The following is a 19,501-nucleotide window of genomic DNA, read 5'->3' as shown; positions in this document are numbered from 1 at the left end:
GGAAGTGATTATTCCCCTCTATTCGGCACGGTGAGGCCACATCTGGAGTATTGCATCCAGTTTGGGCCCCCCACTACAGAAAGGATGTGGACAAATTGGAAAGAGTCCAGCGGAGGGCAACGAAAATGATCAGGTGGCTGGGGCACATGACTTACGAGGAGAGACTGAGCAAACAGGGCATGTTTAGTCTGCAGAAGAGAACAGTGAGGGGGGATTTGATAGCAGCCTTCAACTACCTGAAGGGGGGTTCCAAAGTGGATGGAGCTCGGCTGTTCTCAGTGGTGGCAGATGACAGAACAAGAAGCAATGGTCTCAAGTTGCAGTGGGGGAGGTCTAGGTTGGATATTAGGAAACACTATTTCACTAGGAGGGTGGTGAAGCATTGGAATGGGTTATTTAGGGAGGTGGTGGAATCTCCATCCTTAGAGGTTTTTAAGGCCCGGCTTGACAAAGCCCTGGCTCGATGAGTTAGTTGGTGTTGGTCCTGCTTTGAGTAGGGGGTTGGACTAGATGACCTCCTGAGGTCTCATCCATTCCTAATCTTCTATGATTCTATGATATGTCCATAGCCCTTTTTACCCTAAAGATCTTTACATGAGACATAAAATTGCAGGAAGTGGAAATAATCAAGGATTTTCTAAATCCTCCTGCTGTGGCTGGAGCACCTGTTAGCAGCAGTGGGAGGCCTTGTGTAGGCTGGTGTTTATATCACAGCATTTTCTTGTTGATGTGAACAATTATTGACACTCAAAGAGATGGATGGAGACCTTTTCTCTTGCAGAGGACCCAGAGGGTAATTTGGGGCATCCCTTCATCTGAGCCCAACGTACTTCTCATATGGGGGTTTACACAATTCTATCTGATGTTTCTGAGGCCAAAAGAGTAGAAGTGAGGTGGTTCCTTCCATACGTAGATAATACACAGTTCTGTCTCTGTTTATTCAGTCCCTGATGGCACAGTTGATAGATTTCCAATGTCTACCCAAGCCAAAGGTTGGACATGGGGCGGAGGATCAGTGCGGATAAGACACAGGTAATTTTGGTGGCCTGAGACAAATAACTAGAGCAAATGGTGGAGATGATATCTGAGCAAGTTTTGTCTGCCATTTGTTATTCAGCTGCCTGACTTGGATTTCTTCCATCTCCATCTACTTCATGATCAGATAGCAGCAGTAGCCCAGACTGTCTTTCCAACTGCACATTGCAAGAAGTTGGGGCTTTTGCTTTCAGATGTGGTGTTCAGCACTTCAGTGTCCACGCCATTGTTATCTCCACACTGGAGTAGCAGAATGTGCCCTACTTTGGGCTACAGTTGAAGACTAGTCAGGATTTTCAGTTGATGCAGAATGTGGCTATTCACTTACCTGGGGCTACCTACTGGGAGCAGGTTCAACATGTGTGTGCTCTGTACTGGCTTCTGATTAGTGTCCAGGTGCTATTCTGGCACCACTTCCTGCGAGGTCTCTGTCATCATTTTATCCTCTGGCAGTTGAGATCAGCTGAGAGGCTCAACCCTATGCTCCCTGAATGTGCTCCACTTGGGACAGTTCAGCAAGTTCTTACGGGAGGCTTTTGGCCAATAGATCCTGAGTTTGCTAACCTCAGGGGCATGCTGCTAGGCATGTGGGTGGGGAAGGTATTGAGGAGATAGGACTTGGTCTTTAGTTTTATGGCCTTTGAGTCTTTTAGTGTTTGACATTGTGTTGATTTGAATATTCCTGCATTTATTCTTAAACTATAGATTTTATTTGTACCTTCAGCATGGGATGGGTTCATTATATCAATCTGACTAAGGAAACCGGCTTTCTCTGACACACTGAGGTGAGAGAGAACAGAAGACAGTGCCATTCAGTAGAGGGGCTGACTGATGACTGCCACGAGTCAGACTGAGCCACAAAATGCTGTGCTAGTCTACTCCGCTATTTATAGCCCTTCATGGATTTTGCAGAGCACATCGTGTGTGTTTTTTTCTTCAGATAAATCCACAGAGTCACATGAAATTTGTGACAGGTTTACACCATTATTTCAAGATTCATAGCTGTAGGTTGCCATTGAGAGGGAACTGTCCATATCTTTCCAGCAAACTAAACACTCTTCCTGGAATATTTATGGTGGCTGAACAAGTTTGTTTCCCAAAGATAAATATAACACTATCGGCAACAGCTGTCTCTCATTTTTATTTGTTTTATGTTTGACTATAAGTCCAATGATCTAAACACATCAAAAGCAGACAACTGACTGCATGTTTTAGTAAACAGGTTATATTATATAACACGGTTAAACAATGCTCCACACTGCCACCTTCTGCAAATATGCAGAAAGGAAGCCAGCAGCACATAAAGTAGCAAGTTCTACGGAGATGATCATTTACAATAAAATAAATGGCTGGCGTGTGCTAGGGGTATACTCATTCTTCCAATGTGAACAGTGGACTCCAACCGAGCAACTGTTCTGCCGAGATTCCTCTCCCCCCCCCCCCCCCCCCGCAAAATGAATTCTCTGTGGGGGTTTTTCACCCACATGTCTACAGAGTTAAAGCCCTGGACTGTTCACCTTTCTCAAGCAGGGATGGCAGTTACAAAGCACTGCAGCTGGATTGTTAATGTTCTGGCTCCGGTCGGAAGATTTAATCCAGGAGGGAGTCAGTGGAGTTAGCACATCTCTTGAGAAATCTGACATTATCCACTTAATGGCAGGGTGGGTTTCTTTAAGTATTTTAAAGAGATGCAGCCTTGGTAAGGGTTCCTTTCACCTCTGAAAGCAACCAGTGCAATTTGAAGCTAAGGAATCTCAGTTATTAATTCTCCCAAATCTTTCTTTCTCTCTTTTAGTAATGGAAATATTTCATTTGCCAGCACAAGCTTTCTTTACATGCAACATCACTATTCCGTCTATTTATATTTGCTATCCGCAGAGCTGGCAACAGCATTATTGGTATTCAACATCAATATTAATGCAAATGGCATCAAATATCATTATTAATCCTTGGAGATATGAATATTGGTGTTTATTCAGCTGAAATTTAAGTTTTAATGTAGAATTCTTAAGATTTAGAGCAACAGGTTCTCCTTGAAAGTAACTAAGTTTTTCTCATGCTATTTCATAGTATAGCAAAAGGGAAAATAATTACTATAAACCTCAAGTATCAGAGGGGTAGCCGTGTTAGTCTGAATCTGTAAAAAGCAACAGAGGGTCCTGTGGCACCTTTAAGACTAACAGAAGTATTGGGAGCATAAGCTTTCGTTGGTTGCATCTGAAGAAGTGAGGTTCTTACCCACGAAAGCTTATGCTCCCAATACTTCTGTTAGTCTTAAAGGTGCCACAGGACCCTCTGTTGCTTCTTACTATAAACCTGATGCTTCTGGAGCTCACTAGGTGTTTTCCATAACCCGAAAAGAAGAGCTGTAGTTTTTCTTCCACATGATGCAAGGTATTTCCTTGCATATAATCTTCCTTCCCTTTTTTGTGGTTTGAGAAAGGACCCCTTCCCACATTCCGTGGGTCACTGGGTAATAAGGCAGAATAGTTTAAGAAGTAATTGTGCCTAGAGTTATACCTTCCTTGCCCAAAACAATCAAGGACTGTCTGCCATGCTTCTTTCATGGCCAATAATACTTTAGCACAGGGGTTGGCAACCTTTCAGAAGTGGTGTGCCGAGTCTTCATTTATTCCCTCTCATTTAAGATTTCGCGTGCCAGTCATACATTTTAACGTTTTTAGAAGGTCTCTTTCTATAAGTCTATAATATATAACTAAACTAGGGTTGTATGTAAAGTAAAGAAGGTTTTTAAAATGCTTAAGAAGCTTCATTTAAAATTAAATTAAAAGGCAGAACCCCCAGAGCAGCGGCCAGGACCTGGGCAGTGTGAGTGCCACTGAAAATCAGCTCGGATGCTGCCTTCGGCACGCATGCCATAAGTTGCCTACCCCTGCTTTAGCATTATGTAGAATCACTGTATTTTGTGGGTTTGCAGACTGTGTGTGGAACCAGTTGTATGTAGTAGCAGCTTTATAGCAGAGATTTTAGGCCGGGTCTACACTTAAAACGTAGATTGACAGAGCTATCGCACTTGGGTGTGAAAAAAATCCATGCTCCTGCATGCCATAGCTATGCCAGCTTAATCCCTAGTGTAGATGCAGGTTGGTTAACAGAAAAATGCTTCCATCAACCATACTACCATCTCCTTGGGAGGTGGAGTTCCTTTCTATCTTGGTGGTCTGCATCTCACTCTGGAGTTACAGCAGCATAATGATGACACCATAACTATGCAGCTATATTGCCTGTAGCGTAGACATGGCCTCAAATACAACATGGAATATCAGGGTTGGAAGGGACCTCAGGAGGTCATCGAGTCCAACCCCCTGCTCAAAGCAGGACCAATCCCCAGATAGATTTTTGCCCCAAATCCTTAAATGGCCCCCTCAAGGATTGAGCTCACAACCCTGGGTTTAGCAGGCCAATGCTCAAACCACTGAGCTATCCCTCCCCCTGCTTTCTTCTGGACTGCTGAAGACATTTGAAATCTCTGCCTAGTGATTATGAGCCATTTATCATAACACAATTCTTAATCTGCATTTTCATGACAGTCACTAGACATTGCTCAGAAGCTCATTTCCCCTAGGACAGATTGCTCTGAAACAAATGACACCTTGAGGTCAAGATTCTAACCTAAGATAACTGCAAACAGTTATATTAACATGGCTGTTATTGTTTTAGGTGTTTAATGTCATCAATTTGGGGTCTGTCTTGCTGTTAATTCAAGCGTTCTATACTCAAATTACTACTCTCAAGTTATTCTAGCCTAAGTGAGAGTGGGCATACTGCACAATAACACTGAAGTTGCCGTGTCCACACTGGCATTGCAGTTACTCATGTGGCACTAAGACTTCTGGAGGCACATCCCAGTGTTCTTAGCACTGCAGTAAACTTAGCTGTTCCATTAATTCTTTCCCAGTGAATTGTGGGAGAACTTGTCTGTCCTTTCTGGGCACACAAGGGAAATTGTGGGAAGGTACTGGAGGAGCAGTGGCACTCGATTGCCAGTAGCCTGCAGCCACACTACAGAGTGATCATGTTGGCAGTTAACTTTTGCTCACCCAAGTTTTAGCCTCCTCTTGGTCCAGCCAACTAGAGTGACGGGGTTTTGTAGGTGAATGGGACTTGAGTTAGGGGCAACGTGTGAGTTTTAACTCAAGTTAAAGTTAATCTAAATCTGCTATGCTGTAGTTTGAACCCATTGCCTCTTGTTTTGCCCTCTGTGGCAAGAGAGAACACTTTTCTCCATCTTTTTTATGGCAGCCTTTCAAGTATTTGAAGACAGCTATCGTATCCCCCCCTTAATCTCCTCTTTTCCAAACTAAACACATCCAATTCCTTCAGCCTCTGCTCGTATGGTTTGCATTCCATCCCTTTGATCATCCTTATTGCTCACCTCTGGATACTTTCCAGTTTCTTCACCTCCTTTCTATACAGTGGTGACCAAAATTGGACACAGTCCTCCAGCTGAAGCCTAACCAGCACCGAGTAGAGCAGTACTATCACCCCCCAGGACTTGCATGCTATACCTCTGTTAACAAAACATAAAATTGCATTTGCTTTTTTTGCAACAGCTGTTGACTCATGTTGAGATTGTAATACATCACGACTCCCAGATCCTTCTCAGTAGTGCTGCTGCCAAGAAAGTTATTCACCATTCTGTATTTGTGCATTTGGTTTTTCTTCCCTAAATGTAGCACCTTACATTCATTTTGTTGAATTTCATGTAGTTGTCTATAGCCCAGTTCTCTGTTTTATCAAGATCCCTTTGAATTTTAGCTCTATCCTCCAATGTGTTGGTAACTTTGTGTCCTCTGCAAATTCGGTCAGTGTGATCTCTAGTCCTACATCCAGGTCATTAATAAAGATGTTAAACAGCAGACCCAGAAAAGATCAATGTTAAACCCCACTTGAGAGCTCTCTCCAATCTGACATTCCGTTAATAGTTACTCTTTGTTTGCAGTTGTTTAACCAATTACATATCCACTTAATGGTAGTTCCACCGAGCCCACATTTCTCCAGCTTGTCATGATGTCATGTGGGACTGTGTCAAAAGCCGTGCTGAAGTCCAGGCATTCCTCCTAACCACCAAAGAAGGAAATCAAGCTGATTTGGCATGCTTTGTTCTTGGTAAATCCATGCTGGCTGCTAGTGATTACCCCTTCATCTTCCAGGTACTTGCAACTTGAATGTTTTATACATTGTTCTAGTAGCTTCCCAGGTATCAAGGTGAGGCTGACTGGTCTATAGTTCCCCAGCTCCTCCTTTTTCCCTTTTTTAAAGATGAGCACTATATTAGCTCTTTTCCAGTCTTCCAGGACCTCTCCTGTTATCCATGAGTTTGCAAATGTTGTGGTTCTGAGATTTCTTCAGTACCCTTCAGCTAATTCCTTCAGTACCCTGGGGTGAATAGCATGAGGCCCTGATGATTTGAAGTCATTCAAATTGGTCAGGAAATCTTTGCATCCCTTCCCCTTTATTGTCTATGGTCACTTTGCTAATTGTCTGGTCAAATGTTACTTTTTGTGAGAAGACTGAAGCAAAGTAGGCACTGAGCAGCTCTGCCTTTCTATCATCTTCCATTCCCAGCTCATCCTCTCCATTGAGCAGTGGACCGACACTGTCCTTGACCTTTCTTTTTTGTCTGACATATTTGTACAACCCCTTCTTGTTGTCTCTTACATGTCTTGTCAGCTGTAACACATTCCTTGCCTTGGCTTTCCTGATTTTCTCCCTACACGCTCGTGCTATTCCCATGTATACTTCCTTGGTGACATGCCTCTCCCTCCATTTCCTGTAGGTATGGTGTTTAGATAGCTAAAAAGCTCCTTGTGCAGCCACATTGACCTCCCCCCCCATGTCTCTTCTTATCTTTCTTGTATGTCAGAATAGCTTGACGTTGAGTCCCTAGTATTACATCTTTTAGGAACTGCCCCTTTAACTCATTTTCTTCCTAATTGGTCTTTCCCTGGGGCCTTGCCTGATATTTCTGAGTTGGTTGAAATCCACCTTTCTGAAGTCCAGTGTCCTTGTTTTGCTGTCCACATGTCTTCCTTTCCATAGGATCTTGAATTCGATCAGATCATGATCACTTCCTCCCAAGTTCCGGACCCCCTTCACATTCGCAACTAATTCATCCCTGCTGGTCAAAACCAGATGCAAAATGAATGACCCTGAAGTTGTTTCCTCAACAATCTGAATCAGAAAGTTGACCCCTACACACGCTAAGAATTTACAGGACATATTATGTTTTGCAGTAGTAATCTTCCAACAGATATCAGGGAAGATTTTTTTTGCCTCGGTCTTCACAGACAAGGTCAGCTCCCAGACTGCTGCACTGGGCAGCACAGTATGGGGAGGAGGTGAGCAGCCCTCAGTGATGAAAGAACAGGTTAAGGACTATGTAGAAAAGCTGGACATGCACAAGTCTGGATACAATGCATCCGAGGGCACTGAGGGATTTGGCTGATGTGATTGCAGAGCCATTGGCCATTATCTTTGAAAACTCGTGGCGATTGTGGGAGGTCCTGGACAATTGGAAAAAGGCAAATATAGTGCCCATCTTTAAAAAAGGGAAGAAGGAGAATCTGGGGAATTACAGACCAGTCACCCTCACCTCTGTCTCTGGAAAAATCATTGAGCAGGTCCTCAAGGAATCCATTTTGAAGCACTTGGAGGAGAGGAAGGTGATCAGGAACAGTCAACATGGATTCACCAAGAGCAAGTCATGCCTGACCAACCTGATTACATTTTATGATGAGATAAGTGGCTCGGTGGATATTGGGGAAGCTATGGATGTAATTGATACACCTTGACTTTAGCAAAGCTTTCGATACGGTCTCCCACAGTATTCTTGCCAGCACGTTAAAAAAATATGGCTTGGATGAATGAACTATAAGGTGTCTAGAAAGCTGGCTAGATTGTCAGGCTCAACGGGTAGTGATCAATGGCTCAATGTCTAGTTGGCAGCTGGTATCAAGCGGAGTGCCCCAGGGGTCAGTCCTGGGGCCGGTTTTGTTAAACATCTTCATTAATGATCTCGATGATGGGATGGATTGCATCCTCAGCAAATTCGTGGATGACAGTAAGCTGGGAGGAGAGGTAGATACACTGGAGGGTAGGGATAGGGTCCAGAGTGACCTAGACAAATTGGAGAATTGGGCCAAAAGAAATCTGATGAGGTTCAGCAAGGACAAGGGCAGAGTTCTGCACTCAGGACGGAAGAATCCCAGCCACTGCTACAAGCTGGGGACTGACTGGCTAAGCAGCAGTGCTGCAGAAAAGGGCCTGGGGATTACAGTCGACAAGAAGCTGGATATGAATTAGCAGTGGGCCGTTGTTGCCAAGAAGGCTAACGGCATATTGGGCTGCATTAGTAGGAGCATTGCCAACAGATCGAGGGAAGTGATTATTCCCCTCTATTCGGCACTGATGAGGCCACATCTGGAGTATTGCATCCAGTTTTGGGGGCCCCTCTACAGAAAGGATGTGGACAAATTGGAGAGAGTCCAGTGGAAGGCAACGAAAATTATTAGGAGGCTGGGGAACATGACTTATGAGGAGAGGCTGAGGGAACTGGTCTTATTTAATCTGCAGAAGAGAAGAGTGAGGGGGGTTCCAAAGAGGATGGATCTAGAGTGTTCTCAGTGGTGGCAGATGACAGAACAAGGAGTAATGGTCTCAAGTTGCAGTGGGGGAGGTCTAGGTTGGATATTAGGAAACACTATTTCACTAGGAGGGTGGTGAAGCCCTGTAATGGGGGGTTCCCTAGGGAGGTGGTGGAATCTCCGTCCTTAGAGGTTTAGTAGGACCCATAAACTTGTGATCTTCAAATGGCTTCCCTTGTGCAGCTCTTTACACTGAGTTTCCAGCAGATATTCACAGTTCTCATCATTGCTGGTGATATTTGACGCTTTCACAAAGTCAGAAAACCAGGAAGCCCCCTTGAAGAAAATGTTTAGTTCATGATTAATCTGGGCTTGAAAGAAATTTTGTAATTTAAAAAAATGTGTTTTGCACCAACAACTCCTGGTCTCCTTCTCCTCCACCTTCCCCGAAGGCTGAAGCCAGCAGCAGACAATGGGAGAGTTCTTTCTGCCACTCAGCAGTGACTCCTCTGGAATATAGATAAGGTGTGAAAAAAATCTTCTCTGGTCCTCTTGTGCTTGAGGTGGGTGGGAGGGAGATGTGAAGCACAGTCTCAATTGTGTGCGTGCCCATGTGCGTTTGTGTGTGCACAAGTTTATATGAATGTGAGTGTGCACATGTAGGGACATAAACCTTCTGCCAGCGGTATCAGCAGCAGCCAGGACTGGATCAGTATCTAGGGGCTCCTCTTGACATTAAAAAACAATCGGCTCAAGCCCCACCCAGAAATCTGGGAAAACTAACCACTACCCTGGGGTACCTTTAAGAGGCAATACTTGCCCACTCACAAGCACAGAGTCTGTGTGGAACAAAATACATCTATTATTAAGAGGGAGAGGAAACTCCACAGTGATTCAAAAGTGTGCAAACCATAAGTAAACACCTGCCCCACAATAGCTTGGGCAGTGTCCATGATCTCAGTGTGTGAAAGTCCAACAGAAGAATGTCCCTTTAACATGCCACTCCCTTTCCCTTTGCTGCACCGTTCTCATGATTGTCTGAAGTCAGCCATGTCACAGACTTCAGGGTGTGTTCATGTGGGTTCACCTCCCATTCCTGAAGAGGGCAGGGTTGCTGCCACAGCTCACCATGGCTCACTGTTGTCTCTGCCACTTTTTGCTGCCACTTCTGCTTCTAGATATGCTGCTACCACTGAGCCCAGTTCTCAGTGATTTCAGCAGGCAGTGGGGAACCTCACTGCTGTTGCATCCTCTGCATTGTCTTACACGCAACACTGTCCCCACACAAGGTCTAACGTTCAGCCCCCTAGACCTGCTCAGAAGTGATTACAGCTCTGGTGATCCCTGAATAGAAATAAGGACTTTAAAGTGAGTCTGACCAGCTTTACCTTTAAACACTGAAGGTGGTGGGATAAATAGTATCTAGGATTCTTTAAACACCATCCATAGCAGTAGACAGGAACACTTGTTCCTTGTTCCCCAGTGGCCCCAAACAGCCAAAATTGAACATTTTGGCAAAGCAGATCTGTCTGCTGAGCACCTAGCAGAGTAGGTGTGTCTATGCAAATACAGTCTTTTCCCTCAGTTCATCAACAGATGGCTGGGGAGAGCTCAGTCATACCCTGGCTTACAGAGGGAAGGCTGTATCTTGTTTGGAAAATTCCATATATTGACAGCAGAGGAGGGAGAAGCACTTTTCCAGGGGGCTGCAGGGGATTTTGCTCTACGACATCATTAACATGCTGAAAATGTAGCGCAGAGATTCTGACACACACTGCTGGGCAGCCACTGCAATGCAAAATGCAGAGCCTGTTTGAGCAGCCAGTCTGAGATCATGCCTCTTCCAGCCAGGTCTTGGACTCTTACGAACAAAACGTAGCATTCCGGAAAAGGAGAGAGGTCAGGACACTTATCTGATGAACTAAACAGGATTTTGCTGCAAGAAGAATTGCAGAGTTCTCACAATTGAGTTTGGTTCTATTCCTCAGCTCTATCCCAGGAGCATTTGCAGGGGGTCGGCAGCAGTGGCAACTTAGGTACTCTCCTTGACCAGGCTTCTCCACTTCTTGAAAATTCCTTAGGGATCTCATTGTATTTTATGCTCCTTCAAAGCTGGGATCCCTTGTTGCTGGCCACGTGTTCCCTATAGAGGGAAGGTTCCCAGTTACCTTGAAGGTCCTAGTAATCTGGAACATATTTCTGCACTGCCAGGCCTGTCCCCAAATTCACAGGTAAACACAGACAACCTTCGACATTTTCCTGTCGTCCTACCCCAAAACTTGTTGCCCAGAGTCTGCCTGTCTGTCTACATTCCTATATTGCATCCTCCATCATGGTCTCTGAGCGCCTGATGGATGGTTCTGAAGCCCTGCTAGACAGGAGCTCCAATGAAACAGCTTTTCCAAAGGGTTCAACTTGTGTTCTTCGCCTATAGTTTTACCTTTGCATCTAAAAAGAAACTGCATCAGAACTCAGTTAAACAGGATGTCAAACATTTTTTTCTTGGATCATAGAATCATAGAACATCAGGGTTGGTAGGACCTCAGGTCATCTAGTCCAACCCCCTGCTCAAAGTCAGACCAATCCCCAACTAAATCATCCCAGCCACAGCTTTGTCAAGCCTGACCTTAAAAACCTCTAAGGAAGGAGATGCCGCCACCACCTCCCTAGGTAACCCATTTCAGTGCTTCACCACCCTCCTAGTGAAAAAGTTTTTCCTAATATCCAACCTAAACCTGTCCCACTGCAACTTGAGACTATTACTCCTTGTTCTGTCATCTACTACCACTGAGAACAGTCTAGATCCATCCTCTTTGGAACCCCCTTTCAGGTAGTTGAAAGCAGCTATCTAATCCCGCCCTCATTCTTCTCTTTTGCAGACTAAACAATCCCAGTTCCCTCAGCCTCTCCTCATAAGTCTTGTGCTCCAGCCCCCTAATCATTTTTGTTGCCCTCCACTGGACTCTCTCCAATTTTTCCACAGCCTTCTTGTAGTGTGGGGCCGAAAACTGGACACACTACTCCAGCTGAGGCCTCACCAATGTCAAATAGAGGGGAATGATCACGTCCCTCGATCTGCTGGCAATGCCCCTACTTATACAGCCCAAAATGCCGTTAGCCTACTTGGTAACAATGGCACTCTGTCGACTCATATTCAGCTTCTTGTCCATTGTAACCCCTTGGTCCTTTTCTGCAGAACTGCTGCCTAGCCATTCAGTCCCTAGTCTGTAGCAGTGCATGGGATACTTCCGTCCTAAGTGCAGGACTCTGCACTTATCCTTGTTGAACCTCATCAGATTTCTTTTGGCCAAATCCTCTAATTTGTCTAGGTCCCTCTGTAGCCTATCCCTACCCTCTAGCGTATCTACCACTCCTCCCAGTTTAGTGTCATCTGCAAACTTGCTGAGGGTGCAATCCACGCCATCCTCCAGATCATTAATTAAGTTATTGAACAAAACCAGCCCCAGGACCGATCCTTGGGGCACTCCGCTTGATACCGGCTGCCAACTAGACATGGAGCCATTGATCACTACCCGTTGAGCCCGACAATCTAGCCAGCTTTCTATCCACCTTATAGTCCATTCATCCAGCCCATACTTCTTTAACTTGCCAGCAAGAATACTATGGGAGACCATATCAAAAGCTTTGCTAAAGTTATGTTACACATCATCTCCATCTTAGTACACATAACAAAATTCATTCCGCACGTGGGTGGGAAAAATTAGAGGGAACACCCACCCTGAGTCCATCCTTCCTCTCAGTCTGCCTTTTTGGAATACATTATTTTAGATTCTGTACCTCCATATTTGGCCATCTCAGAGCCATTGCTGATATTGCTTGCTCCCTTATTTATGAATGAGGCTAGCTTTATTTTTGCCTCTTATTTTCCAGTTGCTCTTATCATCCGGTGTTCTCAGTTCATACAATGCTAAATTAATGGTCACTGCTAGCAAGCCTACGGATTATTTCCACAGTCATGAACAATTCATTTCTCTTAACAAGAGGTAGATTCAAGAGGAGCTTTCCTCTGCCCGATTCTCTACCTTCTGGATAAGGAGGCTGCCCATTACCGTCACTCTGTTTGCTACCCTATAGACTTTAGAGCTAGTTAAAATCCACACAAGCCAGAGTGTTTTTGTTCTCACAGCACTCAGCTCCCACTGACTGCCCCTGAGAGGAGAGGCACTGGGGAGTGAGTTCTCTGCCCTGACCCTAGTGCAGGTTAGAACAGCCTGACAATAGTCCCTCAGGCCACTGCCTTTCCCCACCCATCACCTTGACACATTGTGTCTTTGATTTCTTTGTAGAAGTTCTCCAGCATTCTACAGTGAATGATTACAAATTCCCTTCTTCTCCTCTGTCCTGATAGTGAAGGATGAATGAATGTATCTCCTTCTACATTCTGTTTGCTTTTTTGACTGCTGCTGCACATTGAGTGGATGTTTTCAGAAAATTATTCACAATGACTCCAAGATCTTTCTTGAGTGGTATTAGTTAAGTTAGACCCCATCTTTTTGTGTGTATAATTGAGATTGTTTTCCAATGTTCATTACTTTGAATTTATCAAATTGAATTTCATCTGCCACTTTGCCAAATCACCCAGTTCTGTGAGATCTGCAGTCTGATCTGGACTTAACTATCTGGAGTAATTTTGTATCCTCTGCGAATTTTGCCACATCACTATTTACTCCTTTTTCCAGATCATTATGAGTCAAAAGCAGACTATTGCAATGGTGAAATCTTTTGAAGGTTTTTACACTCCAACAAATATTTACTGTCCACAAGCTTGGAGGCTTTCCCTCCATGGCTTTTGTTCAGTATCAAAAAAATAACTAAGTGTTTGGTCTCTGCCAACCCGAAAACCTGTTGCCCAGAATCTGCCTGTCTGTCTACATTCCTATATTGCATCCTCCATCCTGGTCTCTGAGCACCTGATGGATGGTTCTGAAGCCCTGCTAGGCAGGCGCTCCACCCCAGGGCTGCTCTTGTTAACAGGACCACTTCCTCTCAATATTTCCTCACTTGCAGTTAGGCTCATAGTTGTTTGCATCCCACACAGGGCCGGCTCCAGGCACCAGTGAAGGAAGCAGGCACCTGGGGCGGCCAATGAAAAGGGGCGGCACTCTGTCCGTTATTGGGGTGGCATGTCTGGGTCTTGGGCAGCAATTCGGCAGTGGGTCCTTCAGTCCCTCTCTTCATCTTCAGCAGCACTTCAGCGGCAGCTCAATCGTTTTGTTTTGTTTTTTCCTTTGCTGCTTGGGGCGGCAAAAAAGCTGGAGCCGACCCTGTGTGGGATGCAAATAACTATGAGTCTAACTGCAAGTGAGGAAATGTTGAGAGGAAGTGATCCTGTTAACAAGAGCAGCCCTGGGGTGGAGTTGCTCTGGTTAACAGGACCAGAATGGTTACCTGGGGAGCAAAGAATGTCGTCTCTATATGTCTATTACATGATGATATGTAAAAAGGTAGAGAGATTTTTCAGTTTGCCTAAAACAGTAAATCTCCTAGATTAAATCTCCTAGATTTAACGTTGTGTAGGGTTATTTTTTAATACTATAAATGGATATGTTTGGAAAGGTTTTGAATCAGATGACAGCAGATGGGAATGAAACTGACTTAGTCATTCAGTGTTTGACTAATTGGTGACCCTGTACTCTTCTGTCCTCTTGACAGATTTTCAAATATATTGTTGCAAGTTGTACTGTGAGTAATGTTAGTCCCAGGCTGATATGCCACAAGATAAATGGGGCCTACCTGTGGGGAGAATGTGCATGAAGCTATAGAAATATTTTTAAAAGTACAGTTGATGAATGGCTCCGTATTTGTTTACTCTCACAATAAAGCAAGAGTTTGTACCAAGCATTCTGGCACTTGGCAATGAACAATAACCATGCTCGTACGCCTACTTTTGACTAATATTTCAGGCCTGAGCTGATCACAAGCTTGAAATATTTCAGGACAGTCTCCCTCTCACTCAGTTTCCTTTGGCAACATGATCACCTCCTGAATAGTGAGGAGATGGATTTGTGTTTTCATAGTGTGGCTTGGAGTCAGGATTTTGGATTTGTACAATTAGCACAACTATGCCACTTCAAACAACAACAAAACGCAGCCATCTTAGAGTGTCAGTACTGAACTGCTTTGAGTCTGAGTAATTCTAATGGCAGAAGCTCCTTTTTTTTTTTTTTTTTTTTTTTTTTTGTTAATCAAGCTGAACTTTCTCCCATCAACAGGTTCTAGATGTGACTCAATCCCATGATGCAACATGTCTCCCCAGCACCAGCTCTGACAATGATGGCCACACAGAGTGTGCCCCCTCCCCCTTACCAAGACAGCCAGCAGGTGAGTGTGCTGCAGAGCTCACATCCAACACCACCCTTCAAACATGCAGCAGCATGGCTTGGCCAGGGGCTTTCCATGCATTTCCACTTATAGCCTTTGTAGAAGAGTTCGGAGTGTTGCAGAAAAACAGCAGGGGACTTAGCGTCAAAGAAAAAATTCCTTATGAATCGGTATTGCTGCCAAGTGCAAAGCAGAATTGATTCTGTCAAGAAATGGAAGGATCTCACATTGTTATCTAGAACCAAATGCAGATGAAGTTGCAATGCATTACTGGATTTTGTTCTGTGCCCTGCTCTAACCAAATATATCCCCAAATGCCAAGATCATACCCTAGGCCGCATATTATCAAAGGTATTTAGGTGCCCAAAAATATACGTTGGCACCTTCTGGAAGGTTCAGACACGCCTGAATAAGTTTGTAGCTTGATTCCCATTGACTCGAATGGGAGCTATGGGACTAACCTATGCATATGACTTTGTAAACCCCGGTAAACAACTAGCTTCATCTTGAGGCACCTTTGGAAATCTGGCCTGGCCTAACTTTAGACTCCCCAGTTTGAACATGCCACCCTGGGATCTTTTGTGCCAGAGTCCAGAACACAGGTTTGGGAGACAGTCAATGGCATTTAGACTCCTAAGTTCCTAAATCCCTTTTGAAAATGCCATTTAAGCTCCTAAACCAGTTAGCTGTTGGGATGACACTGAGCCTAGGAACACCTAAATCACTTTACAAATCTGAGCCTTACACACTTTCAAAAGTTTTGCCGGTAGCATCATCTGATATTTTTCCCAAGAGGGAAGGGGTGTAAAGAGGGTATACAGAGAATGGCTGGTTTCGCAATGTGCTTGATCTGAAAGAACTCACTCCAAGATAGCATGAAACTTCACCCCTACACTGGGTGAAAGTGCTGTGACTTTGTGACTGTTGGTCCTATCTCTTGATGCCTTTTTAAAATTGTTACTTTTACACCTAATCCGTTTGAGAAAGGAAGGGTGAGTAGTGAATAGTCATCATATGACCTTTTAAATTCAGCCTGGATTCCAAAGAGGAGTTTCTTTACCCGACACTGGGATAAGTAGGAAAAGTGCTCAGCTCTCTGTAGCTGGCATATACAGGACTTGGGAGGAAAGGGCAGGGGAGGGGAGCTGGAGGCCTGCCAGCTGAAAGGAGACACTGCTGCGTTGCTGAGTTAATTCTCTCCTTGGAGAACTATAAAAGATCCAAGCTTAGGCCTGGTCTACACTGGAGGGGTCGGGGGTGGGGATCGATCTAAGTTATGCAACTTCAGCTGCTATAACGTAGCTGAAGTCGACGTACTTAGATCTACTCACCGCTGTCTCTTCACTGCGGTGAGTCAGCTGCTACCGCTCCCGCATCGACTCTGCCTGCGCCTCTCCCGGTGGTGAAGTACAGGAGTTGACGAGAGAGCACTTGGGGTCGATTTATCGCATCTAGACTAGACGTGATAAGTTGACCCCTGCTGGATCGATCGCTGCTCGCTGATCCAGTGGGTAATATAGACATACCCTATGAAGAGACAGCTGTGGTCTCTCAGCAACTCTGACACATATCTGCACCACACCATGTCAATCCCATTGAAGTCCTCAGACAGCTAAAACAAGTGCTTTTCTGTAGATAGGGCTACTGCAAAGCTGGCTAAGGGATCAGCCTGTATTTCAGAAGGCAGCACCAGTACGGCAAATGTACTGGAGTTGGGTGAATACTACAAAACATGTCCTGGCATTTGTGCTCTGATTTCAAGGTGAATTTTCTTTGACGCTGCTCAAGCCCCTTCTATAGTCTCTTTCCAGGGACTTTTGAGCAATGTCATAGTCACTGGCAGAAAGTTAAAGTGAAGCTGAAAGCTCAGCTGCTCACACCAGACTGGAGTATTTTTAATAATACGCAATGGGGCAGCAGAGATGTAGAGTTCCCGAATCCCCTCCCCAGTTAAACTAGCCAAACAAGGACCTGAACAAACCCTTAACCCCTGGGCAGTTACTTTGTGCCAGCATGACAACAGAAAAATGAATGGGCCACTCTGCGCTCATCCAATAAACATGACAATAGCCTGATGTTCCTAGCAACCACATCTCAAGGAGAGTGCCTGGGCGGCACACAAAAGGAAGGGTTTGATTTTTACAAACCCCCTAATCCTCTTTCTCCCTGAGGTACTACTTCAAGCCCTGCTGTTGATTCCATCAGTTACACTCACCCCAAAAAGCAAAGGAGACAAAAGCATGTGGCTTATGCGCCCAATATCAGACAACCAACACAACTCAGATTTTGCATATCAAGCATCAAATGCTGGCAGCAAATTCTTCATTATAAAGCCACAAAGTTCACTTTTAAAAAAACAACAACCCTATAACATGAATTGAATAAATGTGGAGAATGACTAGGTGTGAGGAAACTGTGATCCCCTGAGTGAAAATCATTTGCTGAGTTATTTGCTCAGCTCCACTGTTAATGAACTTAAACTGTCTCGTTCAAGCCAGGAACAGAACACCAAAAATTGCATTCTGATATTTACCAATCAGCAGCTAGATTAAGTAGACCACACAATGCTAAAACATTAGTATTTGAATATCAGACCCATTGGACCAAGAGCTTGCTAGGAGGACATGTATATTTAAGGAAATCTCAGGCCTTCTTTATTTTGCTGGACCCTGGGTGCAGCTGGTGGCAAACAAGTCTAGGGGTACTATGGCAAGATGGAAGTGGGTCCAGAAATTCTTCTTTTGTAACATGGGGTCGTAGTATGGAAAAAGTTGAGAACGGCTAGGTTCAATGCACTGAAGCCACTAGAAGGTGGAGCTGTGTGAAATATTCATAACAAAACTAAAAATGAGTTTGTGGCATTTCTATGAAAATAGAACTTGGCAGTGGGAGATGAACACACTGGGCATGCAGTGAAGTGAGTGTGGCAGTCGGCATGAAGAGAGAAATAAGCACGGTATTGTCGCCACTCTTTGGCGGCCCATACAAATGCTGAGCTGGTTTCACAGTGCGTTTTCTAGTTGCAAACTGGGTTGGTTGGGACAAGTCGTCATATAATTTAAGTCATATTGTATTATTTCTGTTTCCCTGATTTAGCTGCTTTCCAGAGGCCTTGCTGACTGTTTCTCAGAGTGTGGAATTCAGTTGGTCTTAGGAAGATGGCCAGGAAGATGGTTCTTTTACTGTCACACTAATAATTAGACAGCTTGGAGTCAGAGTTAGTGGAGGTGGAAGGGTTCAAATCTAGGGTTACCATATTTCAGCAAGCAAAAAAGAGGACGGGAGGAGCCCCACCTTAGCCCCGCCCCATCCTGCCCTAGCCCGCCCCTGCCCCCCCCCCACTTGCCCCCTCAGAACCCCCAACCCTCCCCCTGCTCCTTGTCCCCTGACTGCCCCCTCCTGAGACCCTCCCCCCATCCTAACTGGCCCCCTAGGACTCTACTTGTACCCTGACAGCCCCAACCCTTATCCACACCCCCACCCCCAGACAGACCCCTGGGACTCCCACGCCCCATCCAACCACTCTCCACCCTGACAGCCCCCCCCCCGAACTCCTGACCCATCTAAACCCCTCTGCTCCCTGTCCCCTGACTGCTCCGATCCCTCTTCCCACCCCTGCCACCTGACAGCCCCCCCTGAACTCCCAAATACCCCCCCCCCGCTCCTTGTCCCCTGACTGCCCCCTCCTGGGACCCCTGCTCCTAACTGCCCTCCAGAACCCCACCCCCTACCTAAGCCTCCCTGTGCCTTGTCCCCTAACTGCCCCCCAAAATGCCCCCTAGAACCCTACCCCCTACCTGTACCCTGACTGCTCGAAACCTTATCCACACCCCCACCCCCAGAAAGCCTCCCCCCGAACTCCCGACCCCCCTCCCCGTCTCTTGACTGCCCCCTCCAGAACCTCCCTGCCCCTTTTCCGGCCCCCTTGTTGTTGGCCTTCGCCTAATGTCTCTGTGAACTTGCTCAGGAACAGCCTGAGCCGTTCGTTCCGGCACGCTGGGCAGCAGTGCGGGAGGAGCTCCAGACTGCCGGAGGCGATCTGCGAATGCAGGGAGAGAGGGAGTGAGCTCTGCTGCAGGGGAGAGGAGGAGGGGCTCTCTCTGGCTGTCCGAGCCCCATGTAAGTGGCACCATCCGGCCGGCTGCTCTGTCAGCTGCGCGCGCTCTGCATGGGGGGGGGGAGGGGAAGTCCGGACATTTACAAATTCCCCCCGGACGCTATTTTTAGCTCAAAAAGCCGGACATGTCTGGGGGAATCCGGACGAATGGTAACCCTATTCAAATCTGGATCCCTGGTAAGGTTCCTCCTGAGGTTCACCTTCAGCGTTAAGGCTGGGCAAAGGTTGGGTTCAAGTTTGATGGCACTGGGTTCATGCCATCCCTGACATCCAGGGACTTAACTGAACTGGCTCTGGAAAACTGGCCTGGATTTTATGCACCAAACCAAAGAACAACTCCTTCTCCTCTCTGCCCCATGACCCCAATATTTTGCCGAAAAGCAACTTTTCAAGGAGGTGA

At 45.6% G+C, this 19,501-nt stretch overlaps 1 protein-coding gene across 7 annotated transcripts in view; it reads left to right on the top strand.

The window, feature by feature from the left end:
- Positions 1-19,501, top strand: part of PKNOX2 (PBX/knotted 1 homeobox 2) — a 624,957-nt gene that overhangs the window by 312,614 nt on the left and 292,842 nt on the right. For 5 of the 7 annotated variants that reach the window (XM_054005405.1, XM_054005406.1, XM_054005407.1 and 2 more), the window contains one exon: positions 14,876-14,984. The exons of 1 other annotated variant lie outside the window; for it this stretch is intronic. In XM_054005405.1, the coding sequence (XP_053861380.1) occupies positions 14,898-14,984 (87 nt within the window). In that variant the 5' untranslated portion in view covers positions 14,876-14,897. Of the gene's footprint in view, positions 1-14,875; positions 14,985-18,975; positions 19,104-19,501 lie in introns of those variants that run through there. One more of the 7 variants, XM_054005414.1, reaches the window with a different exon arrangement.

The sequence above is a fragment of the Malaclemys terrapin genome, chromosome 15 (assembly GCF_027887155.1).
Source record: "Malaclemys terrapin pileata isolate rMalTer1 chromosome 15, rMalTer1.hap1, whole genome shotgun sequence".
NCBI lineage: Eukaryota > Metazoa > Chordata > Testudines > Emydidae > Malaclemys > Malaclemys terrapin.
This window is presented reverse-complemented; position numbering and strand designations above follow the sequence as displayed.